At 44.9% G+C, this 23,275-nt stretch overlaps 1 protein-coding gene across 1 annotated transcript in view; it reads left to right on the plus strand.

The window, feature by feature from the left end:
- The window catches only part of SPEN (spen family transcriptional repressor), a 66,937-nt gene that overhangs the window by 7,641 nt on the left and 36,021 nt on the right, over nucleotides 1–23,275 (plus strand). The window contains exons 2-3 of the mRNA XM_075721626.1: nucleotides 11,628–11,948; nucleotides 15,302–15,778. Coding sequence (XP_075577741.1) covers nucleotides 11,628–11,948; nucleotides 15,302–15,778 — 798 coding nt within the window. The remainder of the gene's footprint in view (nucleotides 1–11,627; nucleotides 11,949–15,301; nucleotides 15,779–23,275) is intronic.

A 23,275-nucleotide genomic window follows, 5' to 3' on the forward strand; every position in this document is an offset into this window, starting at 1 on the left:
TGCCCTGAACGTGCTCTTGTCTCAACACTGAAAAGCCAGATAAGTCCGACCATCTCTGGAATGAGTGAGAATATTTGATCTTCACCGCTGTCTGTTGGATATCGATGGCTCTCTCTACAGATGGAGACAGTGCTAACTTGTCTGTGTTCCTCTTGGATATCCCTCTGTCCAGACGAAGAGCTTGCATGTCTTTTGTTATCCCCTGATTTGGTAGGCGATCAGAGCTGGGTTTGAACCAAGTTCTTGTCACGAAGGTGGTCAGGTACCCAATCAAAGCTGGGTTTGAAATGATCTTTTAGCTCAATAAAAAAGACTTCTGCCAGATTGCAAATTTTTTTGTTGTCGCTGGTTTTTAGCAAACGGTGAATCACCTTCAGGTTTTTCTCCAGGTACAAAACTGAGCTGGTTGTGTTTTCTGTCCGTGGAAGTCATTAAGAGTAACTTAACATCCCCGTCACAGATTACCCCAACCGTGGCGTACGCGTCTTTGGTGAGATGCTCGCCGCTTCCACGCGGCACAAAGCACCGAGCTGTGGTCCATCTGCTCTTGCCGCTGGCGTGAATACCTCCCGTCCTCATTAATAGTGTCGGCTGCCAAAAAGCGCGTAGAGGCTTATTTAAATGTTCCCTCTTTAGGCTCTCTGTGGCAGCTGTGGGTGACCTGTAATAGTTAATAGGGCAAAATAAGAAAAATAAATTGCCAAATTGTATGTTTAAAGTAGTCGTCTTTGGAGGAAGAAAGTCTTCCGGCCTCATTAGCATCCTAACTGTGAGGAGAATAAAAGCTCAGGATGGATAAGTATCTCCCTTGTATACGTAATCAACGTCTGATTTAATTTCAGGGGATCTGTGCTTGTATGTGTGAGACACTGCTCTTGGAAAGCCAGCTAAATGGGCATCTAGACAGCTAACGATCTGCACAGTAACCTCATTGTAATCAAAGTCTGAATAAACCTTTGGTCTTTTTCTTAACTCTGAAGCAACTCGTTGGAAGTATGAGTAGCAGCGAAGCTCTGCTACCTTTAAAAAATAAAAATGGTTTCAACACTGATGTTGTAGATGATATGCTGGTTGCGGGTACGGCGAGATACGCCACTTTTTGGCAGCAGCTGAGCTCAGGAAGCATCTCTTCCTCTACATCCATTCAGAAATTATGGTCCCTCGGTTGTGCTGGCAGTTCACGCTCTTGCCTAGCTAGTGTCAGACCAGTTTTTGAAAAGAAGCATTTAAAGGTGAAGCTGCTCACCGGAACAGCGTAAAATTAGGAAGCAGCTTTCCTGGCAGTTACGGTGATGTACCCGGTTGTGTTGCGGACGGGACGGTGTATCTGGCTGACCCTTGAGCTGCGGGAGGAGCCCTGTAGGTCTGGGAGTACCTGTGCACCTCGATACACGGCTCTGCTGAGTTCTTTGGTGTGCCGAGGCCTCCCTTAGGTTAGCTCGTAAAACCGAGGTGAGAAACCTCACCCGTCATGGCGATGAAATTCAAGCTAGCCTGTTTCCAGCTCAGCTTTGCAAAACCTTGACTTTGAGTTGCATCAAAAGCAAAGCCATTAAAATCTGGCTGGCTAAGGAGCTCGGTTGTGGAAAGTTTTAAGCTCTCGCCTATGGAGAAACCGCCTAGAGCGCAGGTAGTCACTGCAGACAAAACACCTGAGTGTGTGCCTGGCTCTTGTCAGCTGGGAATATTAGTTTCCTTGGGCTGACACCTGGCTCACGCCAAGTATTGCGCTGCCAGTCGGTTTAGTCATAGGAACAAGCACTTTCTCCACGGCGATGGTAGCAGTGAGTCACGAACCAAGGAAAAAACATTTGCACATCTGTATTTGGGTGACCGGCCGGTGTGGCAGGACGGGAGCGGCTGGCCAGCTTAAATACAGGGCTGTGTGGAGGAGGCTGGGCTGGCTGGGAACTGCCTTTTTTTCCAGGGTGGTGGGACTTTTTTTTTTTCTTTCCCCTGCCTGGTTTCGAGATTGTACCCTTTTAGGAGTAGGTGAGCTTTTGGGGTTGTGACTTGAATGTGGTTGCGAGTCCTTGGATCCAAAACGAATTTCGAGTTGTCAGAGCCGTTGGCTGAATTGCAGCCGGTCACTCGTTCAAACTGAATTGTGGTTGGAGGGGGAAAAGCGATCCCGTCACTTGGGGTGGTCTGAGAGACAGATGCAGTTTATTTTGTTCTTAGATACCGTTTTCTGGAAAACATACAAAACCTTGGAGAAGATGTTCCAAAGTTTGTGTTTGATTGGAGAAGTATGAACCAGTGAGCACCAAGACTTGAAAAGCCTTAAGATGATACATATTTAAAGTACTCTGCAGCGTGGCAGGGAGACCGTAATGTTATGACTCTGCATTTTCCTCCATCTGCTGCCGAATACATGCAAAGTGGGGCTTGGAGAAGCAAAACTGAGAATGGGGAATTACCCTTTCATGTAAGAATGAAAAACTTGATTAATCAAGAGATTCCCCTACAGTTGCGATGCAGCGCGTTCTTAAAATCGAATCCAAACAAATCCTAAAATCGGTCACACAACAGAACAGACTTGAGCAATTCCTCTGCAGAAGGCATTTAATGTAGCCTATCACCACCGGTATTTTTGAAGTAAATCTGCAGATTATGCTTTAAGCTGGAAGAAAAAATGCCCTGGAGATGGAATTCAGCGGCTCTGTGTCTAGCATGTAGTAACGCGATACCGTGCATCGGCGTAGGTTGGAGGATGAAGAATCACAGCGCATCGTACTTGATACAGCACAGCTGAGCACGCAGAGTTTCTACACATTTTTGTAACCTTTTCAGGCTTCTACGAATAGTTGTACTTACCTGCTTGGAGAGCAAGATTGATGTGATCTTGCCGTGCAAATATATCTTCCCTAATCAATTCTGAAGCTGTTAGCCAGTTTCAGCTAAACTTGAGGGCAAAGGGGGTACTCACAGTCTCAGAGATGCGACGTTCCTTTGAGTTTTGTGAAAACAAGCAGTTTTAATAGAGGAGAGAGACCTGATTAGCGGCCCCATGGAGAGAAAAGCTGCAGCGAGAGTGCAACCCTTATTAGACATTAAAGAATCCACATGGGAGAGAGGTGTTCCTGACCGTGGGAAAAGCTGCAGTGGGAACTGGCAGTTATTGGATGCCGGAGAATTCGACCTCAAGACATGCATCCATAAGAAATGAGTCTTCATTATTTCTGCTCACAAAGCCGCTTTGATTTCTTTTTTTTTAATAATGTATATACCCATAAGCCCTGCTATGGATGCTTGCGTGCTTCTCCTTAATTGTACAGAAGTGACAGCTAGGAAAAGTTCCTTAATAACAGAGCTGGCTGAGGTGGCCGTGCGAACGAGAAACTTGTATCGTTCAGCTACATTTACGCAGCTTTAACTTGGTAATTTTGCGTTAAGCCCTTCATTACAGTTCGGTCAAGATTTGCCTTCTGCCTGCAGCCTGCGGACGGTCTGATGCAATGCTGGGTTCGCCTGACGTTGCAGGCAGCGGAATTGCTGACTTGGGCGAGGATATTAAATGCAGCCCAGCTAGATGTTGCTGAGGTCAAGCTGAGGCTTTTTTTTTTTTTTTTTAATTCGTACAGCTTCGTGTAATCCCGGTGTCCAAAACACGGGTTTGTCTTCCCCCGTGTCGTCTTTGTCGGGTGGAAATGCTGCTGGGACTCCGTTTGAATGCTGTTTCGTGTTGGGGGGGGGTTTGCAGTGGAACTGATCTATATCTCAAGGAACGGGTGTATCTATAATCGTTTCACCTCATGCGTACGCGCTGGAACAGCTTATCTGTGGCAAAATTTTTTGTCGTGGGGGTTGCAGAAAAATTTCCTGCTATGTTGACGATTGGAAGAAGTAGCGGCTACCAACAGTAGCAACCATGGTTTTAAATATCCTGTTTCTTCCCTCTCTGGTGGTACATAATAATTTCATTTGTATATTAATACGTCAGCGGTATCCAAACGGTGACTTTGCAATAAAGACATAAATGAAATGTCTTAATTAGGAATCGCTCTTACTTTGTGTCTTAAAATGGAGCATTCAGCTGAGTCGTAAAGCACGAAGCAAGCGCTTATTTTCAGCACAGAGTTATCTGCCAGACTATCTGATACATCGAGCACGTCGCTCTTAAATAACAGAGGTATCAGTGAATGTGCCTGTGCTAGCTTTTTAATTTCCTACTTTGTCATCTCGTAGGGAGGGATTACGAGTATAGACAAAGCCCGAGCTGTTGTCAGTGCGTGGCTGGAACACGTGCTGTATCTCATTAACAAAGCCCCCGTTTGCAGTCGGGGTGGGGGGATCTCCCGTTGGGGGCTAACGGGAGCTGCAGCGTCTCAGAGTGGTCTGGGATCGAGTAATTTGGGCGGTGGGGCGGGAGGGCAGAGGTAGGAGTGCGGTGTTGAGGACTCGCCCCGGTCACGTAAGCGGCCTGACTGAGCTGCATAACCCGGTTGATGGCTTCTGCTCCTGAATTTTGAGGTGTCCCTGAAGATCTTTATTGCTAGGAGAAGAGCTGCGGAGAATGCCCTGAAGAACGTTGTTTTTCTCCCTCCAAAGGTCGCAGGGCCAATAAAGATCACTCTAAACAGGTTTTAAAGCATCTCAGATTGCAATCTAGAAAATTATGGCAGCTCGGTAATTAGGGCATGTTTCTGAATCATTGCTGTCACAAGGTCTGTTCTCGGCATGGCTTGAAAGCCAGCGCTCCTTGTGATATCAGGAGCTTTTATTTTGCCTGGCTTTGGGAAGGTAAAGGTTTTCAAAGCCTGGCGTAGTGTGGATTTATCGCTCGCTGACGCGCTTTCCTACTCGTGATCATCCAGAACGCTATCCCGGCCGCTCACGATGGCTTATTGTTACAGAAACGGCAATTTTGTGCCGAGAAAGGTAGAATTAGAGAAGCATTTAATTTGTTTTATTTTTAGCCGTCTTTAACGCAGCGTAGCAGCTGGAGATAAGGAGAGCCAATACCATACGTTGCGTCTCCTCTAGAGGCTGCTGGAAGTGCTCCATACGTTGCTGGCAGCCTTCGTGCTGGTACCCTCGTCCCGGCGGGTTTTGTCGCTTAAACCTATTTCTTCAGAAAATTGGGGGAAGATCGGGTGTTTGGAGAAGTGTTAAGCCATGGTGCAGTCGGGCTCTTCAAAGGGCGGTGTGTGTGCACGTATGTTAGATAAATACTCTCAGCGTTTTCACCACAGTCCTGAATAGCCAGTTTCCAATTTTCAAGATACAGCTGAAATGCGTGTGCGTCGATGTGAGGGATTTCTGGTGTCCTGAGCGTTGTGGCGTGCCAGCTCCGTGCGGAGCGTGGTCTGGTGCCCTTGGGAACGAAGGCTCCTGCCCTCAGCCGGCTTTGGAGCAAGCCCTCAGGAAGGAGCCGTCGCATCGAGTTGTTCCCGGTAAATGCTGCCTTTGGTCTCCCTGAAGCGCAGCTGCTGGCGAAGGCCCGCGGCCGTGTGTACGTGGCCATATTTGTCGTTAAGCATTTGAGAGATCGTTTGACAAATTCTCCGGAGTTGAGTGACCGTGCTACAGAGACAAGCGATGGCGGCTCGATCGGGTGACTTCTCCCTGCGTTTGTTCAAGTGCATTTTAAGTGTAGTTTTCCAGGACTCTGGAATTCTGGTGGTTGTTCCTATCAAGGTACATTTCAATTAACTTTCATTATTTTCATCCCGGCCCTGCGCACACATTTCTTTACGGTCTGTCTTTGGGTTTGCTGTCGTACATCAGTTACTGTATTTATGAAAGAGCCCAAACCCAATGATGCAGTCTGTGCATTTTTGAGTCTTTTTTTCTTTTGATTCCTTTATTCTTCTGTATCTGTAAGCTCTCAAGTCTTCCTTCCATGCTAGGCACATTTTCCTATTAAAAAAAGTTTCGAAGTACGTCAATGTTTTTCATGGCAAGTAAAGTATGTGGCTATAATGAATATGAAGCATGGAACGTGGTGGTATGTAATTTTCTTAGGCCAAGCGTGTTTTAACTATTATATGGTATATTTTATTTATTACAGTAGTGGCCTCGTTATGATCAGTTACGGTGCCTTACTCTTTGCAAACGCATGTGTGAAGACACAAGTCCCTTTGCGTTACTGGCTTAGGAACTTTGACAGCGGTGAACATTAAACACCGCTTTTGCTGGTGGTGGGGGGAGAGTCGGCGTGCGGTTCACGTGGTGAGTTGGTGATCCTGGAAGCTGGCGCTTAACTCGGAGCAGGATTTCTTCAGGAGAGCTGTCACCACGGCTTGGCGTCCTGCTGCTGGTAAGGCTGCAGCGCAGTGGGTTTTGCTGCTCTTCTGGCGTGTTATTTTGTGTATTACACGGATGGGAAGTAGAGGCATGTACGATTGCGGTGGGCCAAGTTCTTGGACCGTGAAACGGATGTCCATGATAGCAGAAAACCCCAGAACTGATGTTAATGGAGTTCAACAGATGTCGGCAGCCTGGCTAAAAACCCCTGCGGAGCTGGTGATGGCAACCTCCTTTATGGCAGCTTTAATATTTGCACATCTCGCGTTTCCTGGTATCTGGAGCCGATCTGCTTTGTGCGGGGAGGAAATACGGGACCAGAGTCGCCCCTAGCACGGGCTATCGGGCTGACTTGCAGTTACGAGTAAGGAGGAGAGATGCAGGCATCTGGAGAAGTATTATTTCAGGTCACATTATTTTGTTATGAAATAACAACAAAGCAAGAGGAATGCGATTGGCCAAGGAAAGCTTCAAGCTGTGCGAGCATTTTACTGAATAATGCAGGCTGGGGCCTGCCTGGCTTGTATAATAATGGAGGAGGAAGGAGTTTGAGCATGGCACGGAAAAATCATCCCTGCTTTTCAGATGGCTAAAGATAACTGGCTGTAGTCAAAGGTGAATCCAAAATACTCAGATGTCCTGCTGTATCAGGACATCTTGTCAAATCATGCTCTTAATGAGCGGTGCAGAAACAAGCGCAAAAACCTCCTGCGTTATTTTTGATCTCGCAATGCGCCTTGCATTTAGTAGTATCTGGAGCGTAACATTGTGCTGACTTCTAGATAAAAATAGGAAGTTTTTCTAGACCGGGATGTAGCTGACCCTCAGGAGTCTGCAGTAATTAAAATAGTTGGGTATAAAAGGTCTTCACAAGCTCGGGGGGAGATCAACATGAGAAATGAGGAGGTAATATGATTTAAAGTGGGATTCAGTTTAAATTAAAAAAGCAAATCTCCCTGATTTCGACCTACCATTTCCTATCATGTCTACATCATCCTGTGAAGATCCTAATCGGTTTATAAAATACTGCAGCTAAAGGTCACATTCGCTTACTAAACATTTGCTGGCCGGCTTTCTCCTGGTCCGCCCTTTGTTTAAAATGCTTTTGCTTGGGAACAGCAGAGACTATGCAGAGAAATGAGAGTTTGGAGCAAGCACCCGAGGTGAAACGGTTAATTAGGAATGGAAGGGCGAGGGCGCGGAGGGTGCAGATACCCCGTGCAGGGAACGTTGCGGGGTGAGGGGTGACTCCGGCTGCGTTCGGGTGACACGTCGCCCCTGGGGAGGAGGAACCAGCCTGGCCTTGCATTGGCGGAGGCTGCGTTTCCCACCCCGGCCCCGCTCTCTGCCGGTGCGGGAGGAAGAGCTGGGGAGGAGGAAGGGCTGGAGAGCGAGAGAAACATGCCGAGCAGCCATGCCAAGAGCCCAGAGACATTTCAGCTGCTTGATTATAGAGGTGCTTTGATCTACAGCGAATAAACCGATAATGCTTAAATTATGAATTCCTTTTCTTTGTCTGAAAAGCTGGATTAGCGTGGCTTTGTTCGAGCAGTGATTATTGAGCAACTTTTTTTTTTTTTTTTTTTTCCTCTGGAAGGGCCGCTAGATCTGTGTTTACAGCTGGGCGCTGCGACGGTGCTGTGCTGGTGGAGGGGCTCGGTGACATAACAGCTCTCGCACGTCCTCGTCTCCTCTGCTTCTGGTTGAACTGTAAACCCCTCCGAAAATACGGCCTCGGCCGCCTTCGTTACGGTGTGGAGCTAATGATTAATCGGCATGAGTTGCAGACGGGAAGAGGCACTAAAAAGCCTTGTTTTCGTTAGGGTCTGCGGATTTGGAGCTGAACGAACACGCCTCTTTGTTTTCTGTTCGGTCTGCCAGCGATTGTGAAACGCAGCCTTCTTGGAAAAGGCTGACGCACAGGTATAAAGATAGGAGGCGAAGGTTGAGAGGAGCCGCTCTGCGAACGTTACCAAAGGTCGCGGCGATGCCTCCCCTTGGCTTTTGTCCGCTCTTCCCAGCCCTCGGGATCCAGACAAAGGTTGCTCCTCGGAGCGCGTTCGCCTCCATCTTGCCTTAACGTGCGATCCGCGTAACGAAACGCGGCGTTCTCACCGCCTCCTCTCCCCCGGCCCTCCAGAAAGTATCGTGGTGGTTTTTTTTGGTTTTTTTTGTTTTTTTTTTTCTCCTTGTAATGTATTACTCTGCTGCAGTAATCCCGTCTGGTGATGCAGCACTGCAGATCTCCCCTCCTCTCCCCTCGATGCGGTCCTCCTCCCGGCAGCATCTGCCAAGACGGGAGCAGCTCGGAGAGACGCCAACGGGTGGGGCTGGGTCGGATCACCAGACGGATTAATCTTCACGGTGGGGGACCGAAGGATGTGTGTAATCACAGGACCGCGTTGGGGCAAGGAAAATGCAAACCTTCCTCTCCCAGCAGCTGTCCTTGAATACTCAGGGCTCTCTCCTCCGTTTTCTTTCATCCCCCCCCCTTGTGCTCCCTTTCTCCTCCCCCCGTCCGCCTCCCTCGCGCTCAGCAAAGACGATTGTCACAGATTATCCTCGGGGCTCGTCAAGGGTACCGTGCAGGACACCAAAGCGCAGCGTATATTTATGAATCTGGATAACGGATGGATTAAAACGCGCCGTCTCCAAATGGGGTGATTTAGGACCAGGGCTGCAGTAGAATTACAGCGGTAGCCTCCCCCAACCATTTCTGATTCAGAAAAAAAAAAATAATTTTTTTTTTAATTAATGGCAACCAAAGTACCCTTTTCCCGATACAAAACTTAAGCTCCGGCTGCAAGAGTTGTGCGTTTGCTGGGTGATTTTGTTGGGACATGGGCAGCATATTGCATCAATGTTCTGTATCTTCCGCGCTTTCTGGGCAGCATTAGCTCGAATATTTGAACATTTTAACACATTTCTGGATCTTCTGCAGCAAAAGAAAAATAATTGAGGTCTGTGCATATGTTATAACAACACGTACGTGTTATGATTTCAGAATGAGGAAATAAAGGAATCGTCGGGATGGTGGGAAAACTTTCAGAGCCCATTTCCGATGTAACTGGCTGGCAGCGCTTCATATTGAGTAGGCTGTGGTGACTGCAGTCGGAAAGGTCAATTAGGATTTTAGGGTTTTGGAGCACTGCTAAGATACTGTTATTCCCCCCCCCCCCCCCGAAGATTGTAGACAAAGTATGGGCTTGGGTTGCCAGAAACCAAATGTGTAAACAGTGAGCAAAAGGAAAGCACGTGTTCTGACCAGTCACTTCTGTAAATACATTATTTAGAAGAAAAACTCAGTGGGTATGAGAGTTAGAGCGCTCTGTCCTGTTCCGTCTTTCCTTTGCTGTCTGTAGAGAACCGGCACTGAAACGCATGTTAAAGGGGGATGCTAACTAGGATACCTAATTATTTTTCATATTTTTTGGTCATGTCCATTCATGGCATGAATATTCTTTCAAATGGGCTCTTTCCTGTTTTCCTTCCCCCTTCTTCTTTTCCTGTTTCTTCTCTCTCTACATGTGCCCCATCCAGTTGGCCATTTTTTTTTCCTCGCACAAATTTTATTAACCACATCCTCTACTTTTCTGATCTTCCCAGATCTTGCCTTCAAGGTAAGATAAACTTACCCAGCCTCAGGAGAGTGCAAACTTGGAGAGCTATCTTTCCTGCAGTACCGTTCGCCATTATTTGCTCCTTGCAGCTTTTAATTAGAATAAAAAATCACCAGGGCACCAGTTTGGTGTCACAGGTTAGGAAACTCCCGAGAATGAAACATCACCGTGGTGGACCCACGAGTGCAAAGGTGGCAAGCTCTGCTCCGGGCAGCTTAGAGGCAAGAGCGCGTTCCGTAGGCGACCTTGCTTTTTTAAGGCCCGACTTTGACTGACTTGACAGGCGCTCTTGTTTGCACACATATTCCTCAGTGGACAGCGCGCCGTATTTGGTGGAGTATAAACCAGAGGAAAATGAGACCTAAATCCAAACCAGATTATATATAAAGTATAGTAGGTCAGGTTGGAATGAGAAGCCAGCAGTCAGCGACGCAGGTTTTTAAATCGTATTTAAGGATTAGTCATCCAACAACAATGATGAAATTTTAAGGTATATTGAAAGCCATGCATAAAGCGGAGTCAGATGGAGGTTCTGACAGCGTTTGCTCCTCAGACGGGCAATCGTATTAGCTTTTTCCTATGTGTATAGCTGAAAACAGCTTTTCTCGTTTAAGATCGGTTTACATCTGTTCAACTGTCTTTGTGAATAGAAAATTTTTTGCAGTAATTCTTCCTAGAGTTTACAAATATTTCTTGATTAGTTTTTTATTTGTGTGTCCCCTTCCCCTTTGTCAGTGCATTCAAAAATAGGCTTGTTGCCTCTTTTTGTCATGGATTAACAACTGCAGTTAAAGCCCTTGCCTTTTTTATCAAATCTCCTGGCTGAGAAAAACGAGCAACCAAAATGCGACCTGTGGTTCTGGGCGGTTTAAAACGTTGCCGTGTTCGTACTTTCCATTTTATCCTTTCTGCTATGAGTTGATGCAAGTTATTTAAAAACATTTTTACATCGTGTTTTCTTGTGTGCACAAACATGTTTGTTTTCTTTTTTTTTTTTTTTTTTTAACGTAGATATTTACTCATCCCTAAGTGCCTGTGTTGCAATTGCTTTACTTAAGATACATTAAGGAAGGTGATGTCATGTTCCCGTCAGCTTTCCTCAGCGTGCCTGTTGTGTGGCTTGGTCCGTGGCATGGGGGTGTAAAGTTGAACCCCAGAAAAAAAAAGTTGGCCCGGGTGCCGGCCACGCTTCAAAAGTGTCCTGTGAGGCTGTTGTAGAGAAACGGGTTTGAGATCAGGAACGAGGATGAGAATGAAGACTCTTGTTTTAGTGCTGAATGGATTAAATATAGATCGGAGTAGTGGAATTGCTGTGTCAAGGTCATTTTTTGCTTAAGAAAATTGTCGGGATGTCTTTATTTTTACTTGTTGTGACACAGTTTTGTTTTAATTACGTCTTGCTCATTGGATTAAAAATGAGAAGGGCTGCTCTAATTGTGAATACCTTTCTATTTCTTTAGCTGCTGTTGCTTTTATTATTACAAAAAGGGCGATCTCATGGTAGGCTAACCAAGAGAGAAGAGTTTTGAATATGACGATGGAAAATGTAAATGGCTTTTTCCCCCTCTACAAATGGCTTTTGCCCGCTTTTTGAAAGTGCGTCTTCCAACCTCTGCCGTGCTTTGAGATTGACTTTTCCTGCTGCATGGGAAGGGCGAAGGGTTTGAAGCTGGTGTCGATTTTGCAGGAGGAATGTTCTTGAATGCGGTCTTTTTCTACCAGCACTAATATCTGTGCTCTGCTTTGCTTTTCTTCCAGATATGGACGTGTCGAAAGTGTCAAAATACTCCCCAAGAGGGGGTCGGAAGGCGGAGTGGCAGCATTTGTGGATTTTGTGGACATCAAAAGTGCGCAGAAGGCACACAACTCTGTCAACAAAATGGGAGATAGAGACCTACGGACGGATTATAATGAACCAGGAACCATTCCCAGTGCTGCTCGGGGATTGGATGATACAGTTTCCATAGCATCTCGTAGTAGAGAGGTTTCTGGGTTCAGAGGAGGTGGTGGGGGGCCCACTTACGGCCCCCCACCATCGCTTCATGCACGGGAAGGACGTTATGAGCGGAGACTTGATGGGTAAGTTCCAAGGTTTCTCTAGGCAGGTATTTTGTATTTGATATGGTGAGAAACACAAACTCGTATCTAGGGCCCCCAGATGGATTTAAAATTTTGGGAATTATCTATGTTTCCTATTTTGGGTTGGAAACGGAAGTGATTTCTATCCCAGTGGCTGGTACCTTGTGGATCCATAGAGGATGTTTTCTGCAGCTGGTTGGATATCTACACTTGAAATAAGGTGGTTTTAAGATGGAAGATTTCCTTTGGCCAGCATCGATATTGGAGTTACTCTTTTCTAGAAGTAACGATTCCATTTCTTGGATAATATTAAGGCCTTGCTCGGATGTATCCCTGCTGCCAGATGGAGCTATCTTACTCTACAACATGTGGTGAAGTTCTCTGTGGAGTATCTTCGGAATACTAGAACCTAATATTCTGTGAAAGCTTGATGCCTAGCTCTCAGTTCTCACTATACGCAGTTGGTATGTTAATTGGATTGTCACCACAAAATTTCTAGTAGACTTTAAAGATGCAGCCCCTTGGATTCTACAGACAACACTTAGCCATGGAAATAACGCTTGGATGGAGAAGACCGAAGGCAGCTTGTGATGTTTCCATTTTGGATCTACATCATTTCCAAGTTATTGGGATTATTCTTTCTGATGGTATTGGCAAAAAGAGATGATGGACTTTACTAAATTTTGGAAATTATAGTGTTTTTTTTAATGCTGGGATAAGAACTACTGCCTTGAATTTATTGGATGGTATACAGTCAAGACGCCAGTAGCCATGGGGAGTGGATTACTATCTAGTCTCTTAAAAAGCTCTTTGCTACTCCACATTAAACATACTTTAGTTTTAAGGACGTGGCGCTAATACCAGTTTGTGGATACGCCAGTGAGAAATGACTGGGCTGGATGGTTACAAAGGCGGCTAGAGGATGCCTGCTGGCCAGCAGCGATGAGTGCCCTCGTGCATTGGGTGATCTTCTACCAGCTGCTTGATTCAGACGTAGGGCTGGAAATTAAAATAATGGATCTATTTAAGTGCCTACTGTCTCAAGAAAGAAGTCTGGGGGTTTCAGAGTTATGGTTTCAGTCTGGGACTACTTCCTTCCAGTGGAATTTTTTTTTTTTTTTGTCTTGTCACTAAGATTTTTTTTTTCTTGTTGGTTCATCTAAAATATCATTTGACACCCTTGCCCATTAAGAAGGTGGATTACCCCTGTAAGAGGGGCCAAAATTGGGGAAGTTATGTTCACAATTCTCCCTAGATTTAATTGGGAATATAGGTCGTGTTTCCACACTTGGAAAAGGTTGGTATGTCCTGCCCTGTGTATATTAGCCCCTCTCCTAACCCAAGTCAAACCCTCTCTTTCCACTAACTCCAGTAGTACTTAGTACTAATAGATAAATCAAAAAAGCACTGTAGCCATTAGATTTTTCAGCTCTGCTAGCTCCTCTGTCTGTCTTCTGTGTCCTTTTCATGGATAAGGACTTTGTTCTTTTATGTCAGCTATATAGCAGTAACCCTCTAGAAAATACTGCTTTTTCTCTTACCTCATTAAATCAGCTTTCACTGATTAACACTTTGTAGGATGCTAAATGCAATCATTTATAAAATTGTTGATCTTGGTCCTTCAAAAGGGGGAAAAGAAAAAAAAAAAAAAAGACATGTTTCTGTGCCAGATGCTGAAATACCTTTCAAAATGCCATTGTTGCGAGCAAGAGATAATGAAAATAGAAAGGCAACAATGAATTTCAAGCAGATATATGTTAATGACAGTCTGTTGCACTGGTTAGGTAGTTTCTTAGATATCATTTGAGAGAAAAAATGCAGGCAAAACATGAGCTAGCTCTGTAGAAACCCTGAAAATGAGTTCTAATTTAACAACAGAGGGTGAATATATTTAGGGGATTAAGGATCTAGTGATTCATTGGAGAAGGAATGGAAGGAACTTCCTGAGGCGCTAATCAAAAAAGATTCAAATCCCATTTTCAGTTTATAAAAGATACCTGAAATATTTCTGCCATTTTAAATAGAAGACAGACCCGTGATGCAGGAGAGGAGGAGGAAGCATGAGGCAGAACTGGGTTATTAGGATTCAGGGGATTGAAGTGACTAATAATTGATTCTGAAGGAAGAATCCGAGAGAGAAGGCTGGAGGAAAAAAAGGTTGAAATGTCCTTCATAAGGCAGATAATTAAATTTTTAAATTAACTTTGGCTACCCTGACATATTTAAAATTTTGCAAGTATTTTTTAAATATTCAACGTAATCATTTTTGATCTTTTGTTTTGCGGACGTAACTTAGACGTACCGTCCTGGTACTTGTCTAAATTAGACTACTAAACTATTTGTAATGTTCTTTTAACTTAACCTGTCAGTTTTACTATCTCTTTATTTGAGAGATCACACTAACTTTCTTAGAACGTAGAGCCTTTCTCAGTTGACATCCAAAATGTTGGAAATACTGAAACAAAATGGACTGCAGCTACTTGAAAGTAGTGTGCTTGCGAAGGTAGAAATTCTGTGATTGCAGTAACAAAAGCAGTCTCCACAGACAAAAACACCTACTGAAAAATGTAATTTATGCTCCTTGCCTAGGGTCTTAGTATCTTTCGGGGGCCTGCACCCGTGCAGTTGAAGTATTCTGACATAAGTATAATCAAGATGGTTTTTGAGGGTATGCAGCTTTGATGAGAATCGAGTGTAGCAGCCTGATAAAAGCAAAATTCCCTCTAAGAGGATGAAATATTTTAGAACAGCAACAAGAAAACCCCTGATTTTCTGGGCCTTCTCTGGGTTATGCTACCCCTTTTGAAAGCAGCTTCTTACCTCTGGGTCATGCTTTGCACGGAGGCTTTCATGGCTACAGCCCAATTTGCGATGCCATTTTTACAGAAGGATCATTAGAAGAGCTCCAGTAATTACCAAATTCTAGAAAAATTTTTGAAGCTCTTAAGCAAAAATGGGGGGGAGTGGGGGGGGTAATTACGATGTCCACAAACATGAAGTTTTTCTTGTTTACTGAATTTAAAAGAAAAATTAAAAAACAAACGCAACTTAAATGAGGATTCTGCACTGGAAAGCAGTATTTTTTTTTTCCTGTGCAGGCAAGATGCTGGTCATGAAAGCCCAATATTGTGATTAAAACGAAATGATTGCTCAGCTTTATCGTATACAAATATAACTTTGGAGTCAAGTAAAATGTTTTTAAGTTTGTCAGTGTTTGCTTGATAGGTTATTGCTGTTTAGTGGAGAAGCAGTCGCAAAAATAAGTTCAGTGCTGACGTGAATGTTTGCATGATTTGCTTTTAGTTGTGCTTGCCCCTTTCTGATGAAATATTTTTCCCCCTTCCTAAATGCAGGGCTTCAGATAACAGGGAGCGTGCTTATGAACATAGTGCCTATGGACACCATGAGCGGGGGACGGGAGGATTTGATCGGACGAGACATTACGATCAGGATTACTATAGAGATCCTCGAGAGCGGACTTTACAACACGGGCTCTATTATACTTCTCGGAGTCGAAGTCCAAACCGTTTTGATGCTCACGACCCCCGTTACGAACCTAGGGCCCGGGAGCAGTTTACATTGCCCAGTGTGGTACACAGGGATATCTACAGGGATGATATTACACGGGAGGTACGAGGCAGAAGGCCGGAGAGGAATTACCAGCACAGCAGGAGTCGGTCGCCGCATTCGTCCCAGTCTAGGACCCAGTCCCCGCAGAGGCTGGCCAGCCAGGCGTCCAGACCCACCCGCTCCCCCAGCGGCAGCGGATCCAGGAGCAGATCTTCCAGCAGCGACTCCATCAGCAGCAGCAGCAGTACCAGCAGCGACAGGTAAGGTCACCGCCGGTTGGCGCCTGACCCGACGCGACCGTCCCGTGGGCTTTGCGGGTCGTTTTCCGAGGCACGGCGAGGAGTTGCGAAGCCCGGGCTGTGAAAATGCAAGGTGTTTTGTGGCAAAGCATTATTCATTGATGTAGAAGTAAACCGCCGTGAAATGTAAAAAGACGAAGTTGGCACGAAACAGATCCGAGGGGAATGCTGTTGCCGTTGTTAATTATTTTCCACGGTGGATCTGCGCAGCATCCGTAAGGTGCTGGCGAGGCAAAGCGGGGATGTACGGACACCAGGCCTTGCTGCACCCCTGGCTGCTGCCTGCGTGGTTGGAGAACGGGGTAAATATTTTCTTGGCTTAAGTGAGGGAATAAGCAAATTTGAAGGTCAACTGCTTTTGACAGGAGACTTTTAAAATACTTTGGGAAATGATGACTAGTATTGTCCAGTTTCCTCTCCTTCCCTGTCACCGCTAACATTTAGAAGGTTGATATTTTGCCGTTCCATTTTTCCCCTGTTGCCTCGCAGCAAAAATTGTAGACTTGGAAGAATTGTAAAAAAGACAAATCCAAGTACGCGTTTCCTAGCGATACGCCCATGTCCTTGGTTCTGGAATAGCCGCCGTAGTTCTGTATTTGTGTGGCTCTATAAACTACACATGGGGGGGCGGGGGGAAGAGTACTAGAGCTAATCACTGGATTTCTTTTAATAATTTGAAAATTCGTGTTGCAATGCCTCTCAGATATTTAGTTTTTTAAGAGTAAGTTCACCCTAAGAGTGGAAACCAAGCAGCTACCATTGTACCTGTAAATGTTTTACGCTGTTTGGTGAAGAGCTCTGCTCTTCAGAAGGGTTTCCAGAGTTGGAAATGTTTCCTTTGCATACCAGCTCTTTTCCAAAACTGAAAATGTTCATTAGGTAAATATCAGTATAATAAATGCTTAGTGTTCGATTATCACCATGAATGGAATTTTGCCACTGGCAGCTCTCTAATCGAGGTGATTATTCTCATAAAATCTTACCTGCTTGAACATTGGACCTTTTGTGGAAGGGTGAGATGGGCTGACACCGGGGAGAGCGTGCAGAAGTGAAGATGAGGAAATTAGTTTCTCCTCTTCTGATTTCCCCACACCCCCCTATGTCTAAAGAACCGTGCAAAGATTTATTTACTACTTTTAATTATTGTTTTCTCCTCCTGGGTTTAGAAATTCAGGTCCTGGGTTTAGAAATCCAAGTCCTGTCTTGGCTGGAGAGCAGGCAGAGAGAGAGGCACCTCTAGAATATTTGAGATGACTTTTAGGCTGCTTTAAAGGCTTGTTTGTTTGTTTGTTTCTAACACCTCTCTCTCAATGAGATCTTAATGCTTAGATAAAGACAACCCTTTGTCAAAGATTTTCACACTTATTACAGCTTAAAAAAATTGGTGAGACTTCCAGAGGTCTCCAAAAAAAAAAAAACCAAACCCACCCTAGAGAAGATGAATTGAAAGGAAGACTGGTTACATTTAAGGTTTAAAAAAAAAACCCCAAGCAGGGAAAAAAAATCTCTCTTCTGGTGCTCATTTGCTCGTTGCAGAATGGATAGAAGGGAGTCCAAGAAACTTGTAATATTTATAAAATGTCATTGTTAGGATGTCGAGACGGGATGAAATACTGCTCTGCATTTGAGAGGGCTAAATACGATCCCACTGGAACAAAGTTTCAAGATTTAATCAGAAGATAAGCAGTGTCTGCTGTGCTTTAGCATTTCATTTTCTTGGCAATTTCTAGCTGTAGTAATGGAAAACTAGATGATACTCTGTGAGGAGAGGGAAATAAACTTTTTTTTTTGTATTAATACAGTAAATTCAAATTCAGTAGAGCAAGTAGTAGAATCTGGTGGATAGTATATTTAATTTTGAAGGACCAGAAAGGCGTTTTAGACATTTCTAAGCAATGAGTTAGATAATAATAAACATTTAACCGTATCTTTACTTTGTAAAGCAAAAACCCCACCTGGCCTTGAAGGCTTTTAAAGCACAAGTGGACTTTTCTGTTTAATTTTTAACACACTTTGAATTTAGCAATGTAAATATGTAAGCCCTTCGTATACCCCGTGGTGAGCGAAAGCTACCTCGCCCCTTTTTCTGGGCAAGGTGCTCCCGCTCGCTGTGCAATATGTTCAGGTTTCGCATACCCAGACCAGGCAGAAGTTTGTTTGCATTTCCGTACCCTGGGTAGTAAATTATGGCTGTGTCATCCCTGGATTGATTTGCCAAATTCTGTACCTATTTTTTGTTTCTAGTGTGGGATTTATCTGGAACAACTAAGGACGGTTTGTTACTATCTGAAGAAGAATTACTTCTTGCAATTTCCGTAGTATTTCTCAGGGGTTTTAGCAAACTGCAGATCCTCTTACGGCTTCATTTTAAGTGGAAATGGCCAATTTTGTGACGCTGTGAAATTATTAAGGTCTTTATGACGCTGAATTCTTCTGAAATTGTTCGTCTTGAAGAACTTTGTCACTCAAGGCTCGTTGTGTCTATTGGCTGGCAGGGTAGAAAAGGCAAAACAAGTTGAGTTCACTTGAGAGGTGGGTCTCTTACCTGCGCTCCTGTGAACGTTTTGGGGACAAATGCTGGAGCCCATGAACACTTCGTGGGTGTTAAAAACGCTTCTAAGAATTTTTGTGCGTGGCACCGTCCTTCAGGTGCTGTGCAAAAGGAGCAGAGAGGTGGCAAAGGAGAAGTTTGGGCTTTGTTCCTTGTGGTTTTCAGAGAGCAGTGTGAAGTAAATATGACTTTCATTAAAGGGAGATGATTTTCCTGGACAATAACGTGAGGAAAGAGGTTCCGCAGATTGGTTTAAAGAAAAAAACAAATGAAAAAAGCCTTCATTTCATAAAAGTTTGGAGTTTGTTGTATTGGATCTCAGCTAAGCTTTGCTTTAAATGTATATTCGGAGGCCGTTACAGGGGATTTGTAATGGGAACTGTAAAGGAGTAACGTAGAAGATAAGACCAAAAAGAACACGGTAAAAATAAACGGCGTTCTCTGAAGCAGGGCTTTATTCGGTGTATTTTGTGGCCTCTCAGCAGTTGCCCACCGGGCTGCGGTGGGGAAGCTGGTGGATGTGGATGCTTTCTGCGGGAGCCGCTTTCTCAGGTGGCGTCACCCGCGCGGATTTGGGGAAGAGTTTGTGTTTTGAAGTTGTCTTAACGTGAGATTTCTCATTCCCCACCCCTGTTACAGAAAAGGATCGCTGGGTTTTGGGTTTTTTTAAATCATCTTGAAAGAGTAAAAAAACCTAGAAAATTATGTTTTAATTTTCTGCCACCAGAAGCCTTAATTTCTCCCTTTTGTTGATTCGAACGCGCACCACAAATGATACATTAGCAAACATATTTTCTGTACTGTGTCATGGAAGAAGCTGAATATGCATGGAAGCTGTGTGATCCCGTAGGAAGCAAGCCAGATTCTGTTTGTGCTCTGCCCAACCTCCTGAAAAAAATCCCCTCCCCCCCCTTTTTTTTGGGTAGAAAACGATCTTTTCTAGGCTGCTTGTCGAGGTGCTCTAATGCGCTAAAAAAAAATTTCTGTGCATTTTTATTCACTTCTGTAATGTCAAATGGCTTTACGCGTTTCTTACTGTTCCATGTGTTAGTGATTATTTTTAAAGCTTTGCCGCAGCGACGTATTGAACCACATGGCACTGAGCGGTGGGACGTTTCGCTCTTAAAAGCTGGGCATGTGGCAAAGTACCTTGTTGAGACAGGATTTAAACTTATTTACAAAATCCTGGCAGAAGTGTTTGATTTCCTATAGGTGATGTCCAGAATGTGAAGGTGTGAACACCGCCCTGTGTATGTGTGTGTAAGTTTACAGATAAGTGACCTGAAATTTCCTTTTCCCGCCTTTTTAAATTTATTTTTTGAGAGTGCTTATTCGGTTGTCTGATGTTGAGGATGCTGGAGGATTTACTAGCTAGATGCATAATTTCCTATAGCTTGGAAAGTAAAATAGATCTTGCTCTGGAATTATCAAAGCAACTTCAGCTTAGACGCAAAGTGACTTTATTTTCACCAGGATTTAGGAGAGCATAGTCATTCCCATAGTGTGGAATTAAAGCGATGGCAAGAAGTTCCACATATAGAAGTCTGATAGTGGATTTTTTTTTTCAATAATTGTGATAGCTATACTTAAAAGTTCTAATGACAAGTGGGCAAGGCTTTCGTAAAGTAATTAGGGATTGTTCTTTAATTTTAGATTTCTCTGTGATGAAATTCTTTCTGGAGCAATGAGTTACAGTTGGAAAGGAATACATATGTGTTATTTTATGTGTCTTAATATTGAAATAAACCGATGAAAAATACTGCCAAGAGAACTTTAATCATGGGAAAAACGGGCTCCCTGAAACCTCCCATGGAGGCTGCAGCGTATTTTGTTTTGCTGGGGACTTTCTTAGCCTGTTTAAATAACTGAAGTGAAAGTAGGAAAAAAGTGAATTTTGTTTCATTACATAATGCAAACCTTTCCCTACCATTGTCTTCATCTCCTCTTTCCCGCTTAGTTTGTCTGCCAGCAAGTGATGAATCACTGAGTTGGAATGGGATTTAGGGTTTTTGAGTGGGTTGAGAGATGCCTCTGCTGGGGGCAGCTGAAAAATCAGGAAGAATGAGGTTAAATGCAGCTGTTTGGTCTGTATTTAAGAACCTGTGAGTTGGCCTTTGCTGATGTTAAGTAATTCCACATCAATTTTGCACTGTCGAGACCACCCGAGTATTTTTGATCTCCTCTGGTAGGACGATGGGGTTGAGCACGCTCCTGTTTGTATGGGGAAAAGAATTAGGCTAAGATTTAAAAAAATAAATAAATTAAAAAATTTAGGAAGCCTCCTTTTCAGTTACCACAAAGGCGACAGTAAATCCTGCAAGAGTCAGGTGAGACACCTAATCTTTACCTTTTGTTCACATAAAGCCGTGTGCTGCTTTGATGTTCTCTCTGTACAAGGAAATGTGAATCAGGGAAAGGAAAATTAAAAAATCCAACTCGGATAGTCTCAGGTTTTGTTACCAACTGTCGAGCATTTTCACTTTGTTCTTTCTTGTGTTTCTGTTCACGTCAGCCTGTGCTGCTTCTCATCTAAATATAACCTAGACCATCCTCTTAAACTTTTTTTACTCTTGAGAGTGTATCAAGTTTCTTGAAATCGAGCACAGGCAGAACATTTTCAGATAGCTTTGAAGAGAGGGGAGGAGGTATTTTTGTGCTGGAGAGATTAAAACACAGCAAGCAGACCTTTATACCCTCCCTTCCCAAAAGCGGCCGAGAAAGGACTACTGTACATGCACACACACGCATGTTTACACATAAATAGATCCTCCCGTGGAGGGGGGAAAAAAAAAAAAAGGCAATACATCTCCCGGGATCCAAGATCTCCTCGCAGCTGGCGAGCAAATGGTGTCCCCGTCCCTGAGGGACGGGAGCCAGCGGCAGCCCCTCGGCCCTGCTCTCCCGCCCGAGCCCCGCCGCCGGGCTGCTGACAGAGCGGCTGCGGGAGGGCGCCAACTCGCATTACCTCATCTCTACACTCTAGAGTAATCTATTAAAAATCTGCGTTGCATAATAGATTTTTATCTCGCTCTGAAAATCCGCCGCTTTAGGTCGCCTCGGCGGCGGGAGCCCGTCCCGGCGCTGTAATGGCGGCGCGGTCGGGGGGGTCGGGAGAGCCGGGGCCGCCTCCCCCGGGTGCTCTGGGGCGCAGCGCGGGTGCTTTCCTCGCCGCGCTGCCTTCCTCGGGGGGGGCCGCGCAGCCCCGGGCCGCCGGCCGCCTCAGCGAGCGGGGGGACGGCTTGTTTGTGCCGGAGAACCGGTCTGAACCGGCGGGAGCCGGCCGGGCCCGCCCGCGCCGCCCTCAGGGCGGGGCCGCCCGCGCCGCCCCTCAGCCGCCCTGGAAACCCGGCGGTTAAAAATACCTCAGCTTTCTACAAAAAAAAATATTTTTTTTTTTTTCTTCCTTTCTCTTCTTTAAAAAAAAACCAACCCCAGCCGTATCGCTGGAGCGGCTTTCGCTCTTGCGCGAAGACTTTTTCTCACACAAGCGCAGCAAAGCGCCGCGGTTACGCAGCGAGACAGCAGCGCCAGCGTAAAAGCGAGGTAACCAGGCTCTCCATCCCAACCTTTGAGTTTTAGGTGGCTTTTTACTTTTTTAAATCATCCCTTCAGCGCCCGACGTTCTGCCCGCTCTAGAAATTAACACTGGTCTCCCCACCAGAGCAGTGAGCCCCAAAAATCCCCCCAAAAAGGGGTGATTTTGGAGCCTGCCCCCACATCTTACCACCACTGCTGCCCTGATACGAAGCAGGTAGGATGCAGTTGCCAAATAAAATAGAAATTTCAACATTGTTAGCCCCTCTGGAAGAACCCACCCCCCCCATCTTTTATATGAATATACAATAAAATCCTTTAAAACATTATCGTCAAGTGAAATGGCTTTTTTATTTTAGACATAGTTTTCTTCGCATGAGCTGCCCAAAAAAGAGCGGACATTTTGCTGCAATTAATAAGCCCCTCTATCCCCCGCAGTACTCCCAATAATAGTTGGTAATTGCTGGCTCTGAATGACAAAGTAATTAAGCCTCTTCCTAAATCTGCAGAAGTAGGTGTTTATCTAAATCTGGTCTGTCAGTCTTTGTTTCTGTAGCAGGGCCCAGAAGCTCAACTGCTTCTGCTTCTTCAAAGTGCGTTTGATTTCTTTGCCTCTGCAGGCAGAGAAAGATTCCCGTCTTTTTCCAAATTAATTTCAGGTTGGGAGTCTTAAAAATGTGTCGTGTTGGGGATGGATGCAATGGAAAAGGGGTCCTACAAAAATGTATCTTTTATTACAATGATAACTATTTAGATCATCTCAAGCGACTTTATTGTCTTGCATTCTGTTAAAGAGATTTTTTTTTTTTTCCTTAATGCTGTGAAGGCTTCTTGCGGTTAGATCAGAGTCTTTGTTAGCAAATATGAGGATTTCTGGCTGCTGAATCCAGACCCTCGTGTGAACTTGCCTTATCCTCTGCTGGGGGAGGACGACCTGCTGCGTTTTAAAAATAACATTTCTAAGTCACCTCTGGACAGCCGCAGGTCTGCAGAAGCGGGAACCAGTATCTGGTGTGAGGTTTGGCAATTTCAGGTCTCTCTAACCTCCTTTTTGCGGAACGGTGGGAAAAACCCCAGCCGCGTGGAAGGCTTCGCTCCCGCCAGCGTCGGGGGAGACGTCATCCTCCCGAGTTTTGCGTCGGGCTGTTCGTTAAGCCTGCGGGAGCTGCCGAGAATTGATTTTCTTCCTCCGGGCACTCTGCAGCCTGAGGAAAGTCTGGTGCTTTTGGTGGAATGGGTTTGACTTTGGGGTTGTGCGCGCGCGTATTAACAAAATGGTCACTTCTAATTGCGTTTTTAAGGCTTTGATTTCCTTCCAAGTATTTTGCTTAATCATCTTGAGTAGGCTGAGGGAAGGAAAGAATTAGCTGAGG

Source organism: Pelecanus crispus, chromosome 15 (assembly GCF_030463565.1).
Source record: "Pelecanus crispus isolate bPelCri1 chromosome 15, bPelCri1.pri, whole genome shotgun sequence".
NCBI lineage: Eukaryota > Metazoa > Chordata > Aves > Pelecaniformes > Pelecanidae > Pelecanus > Pelecanus crispus.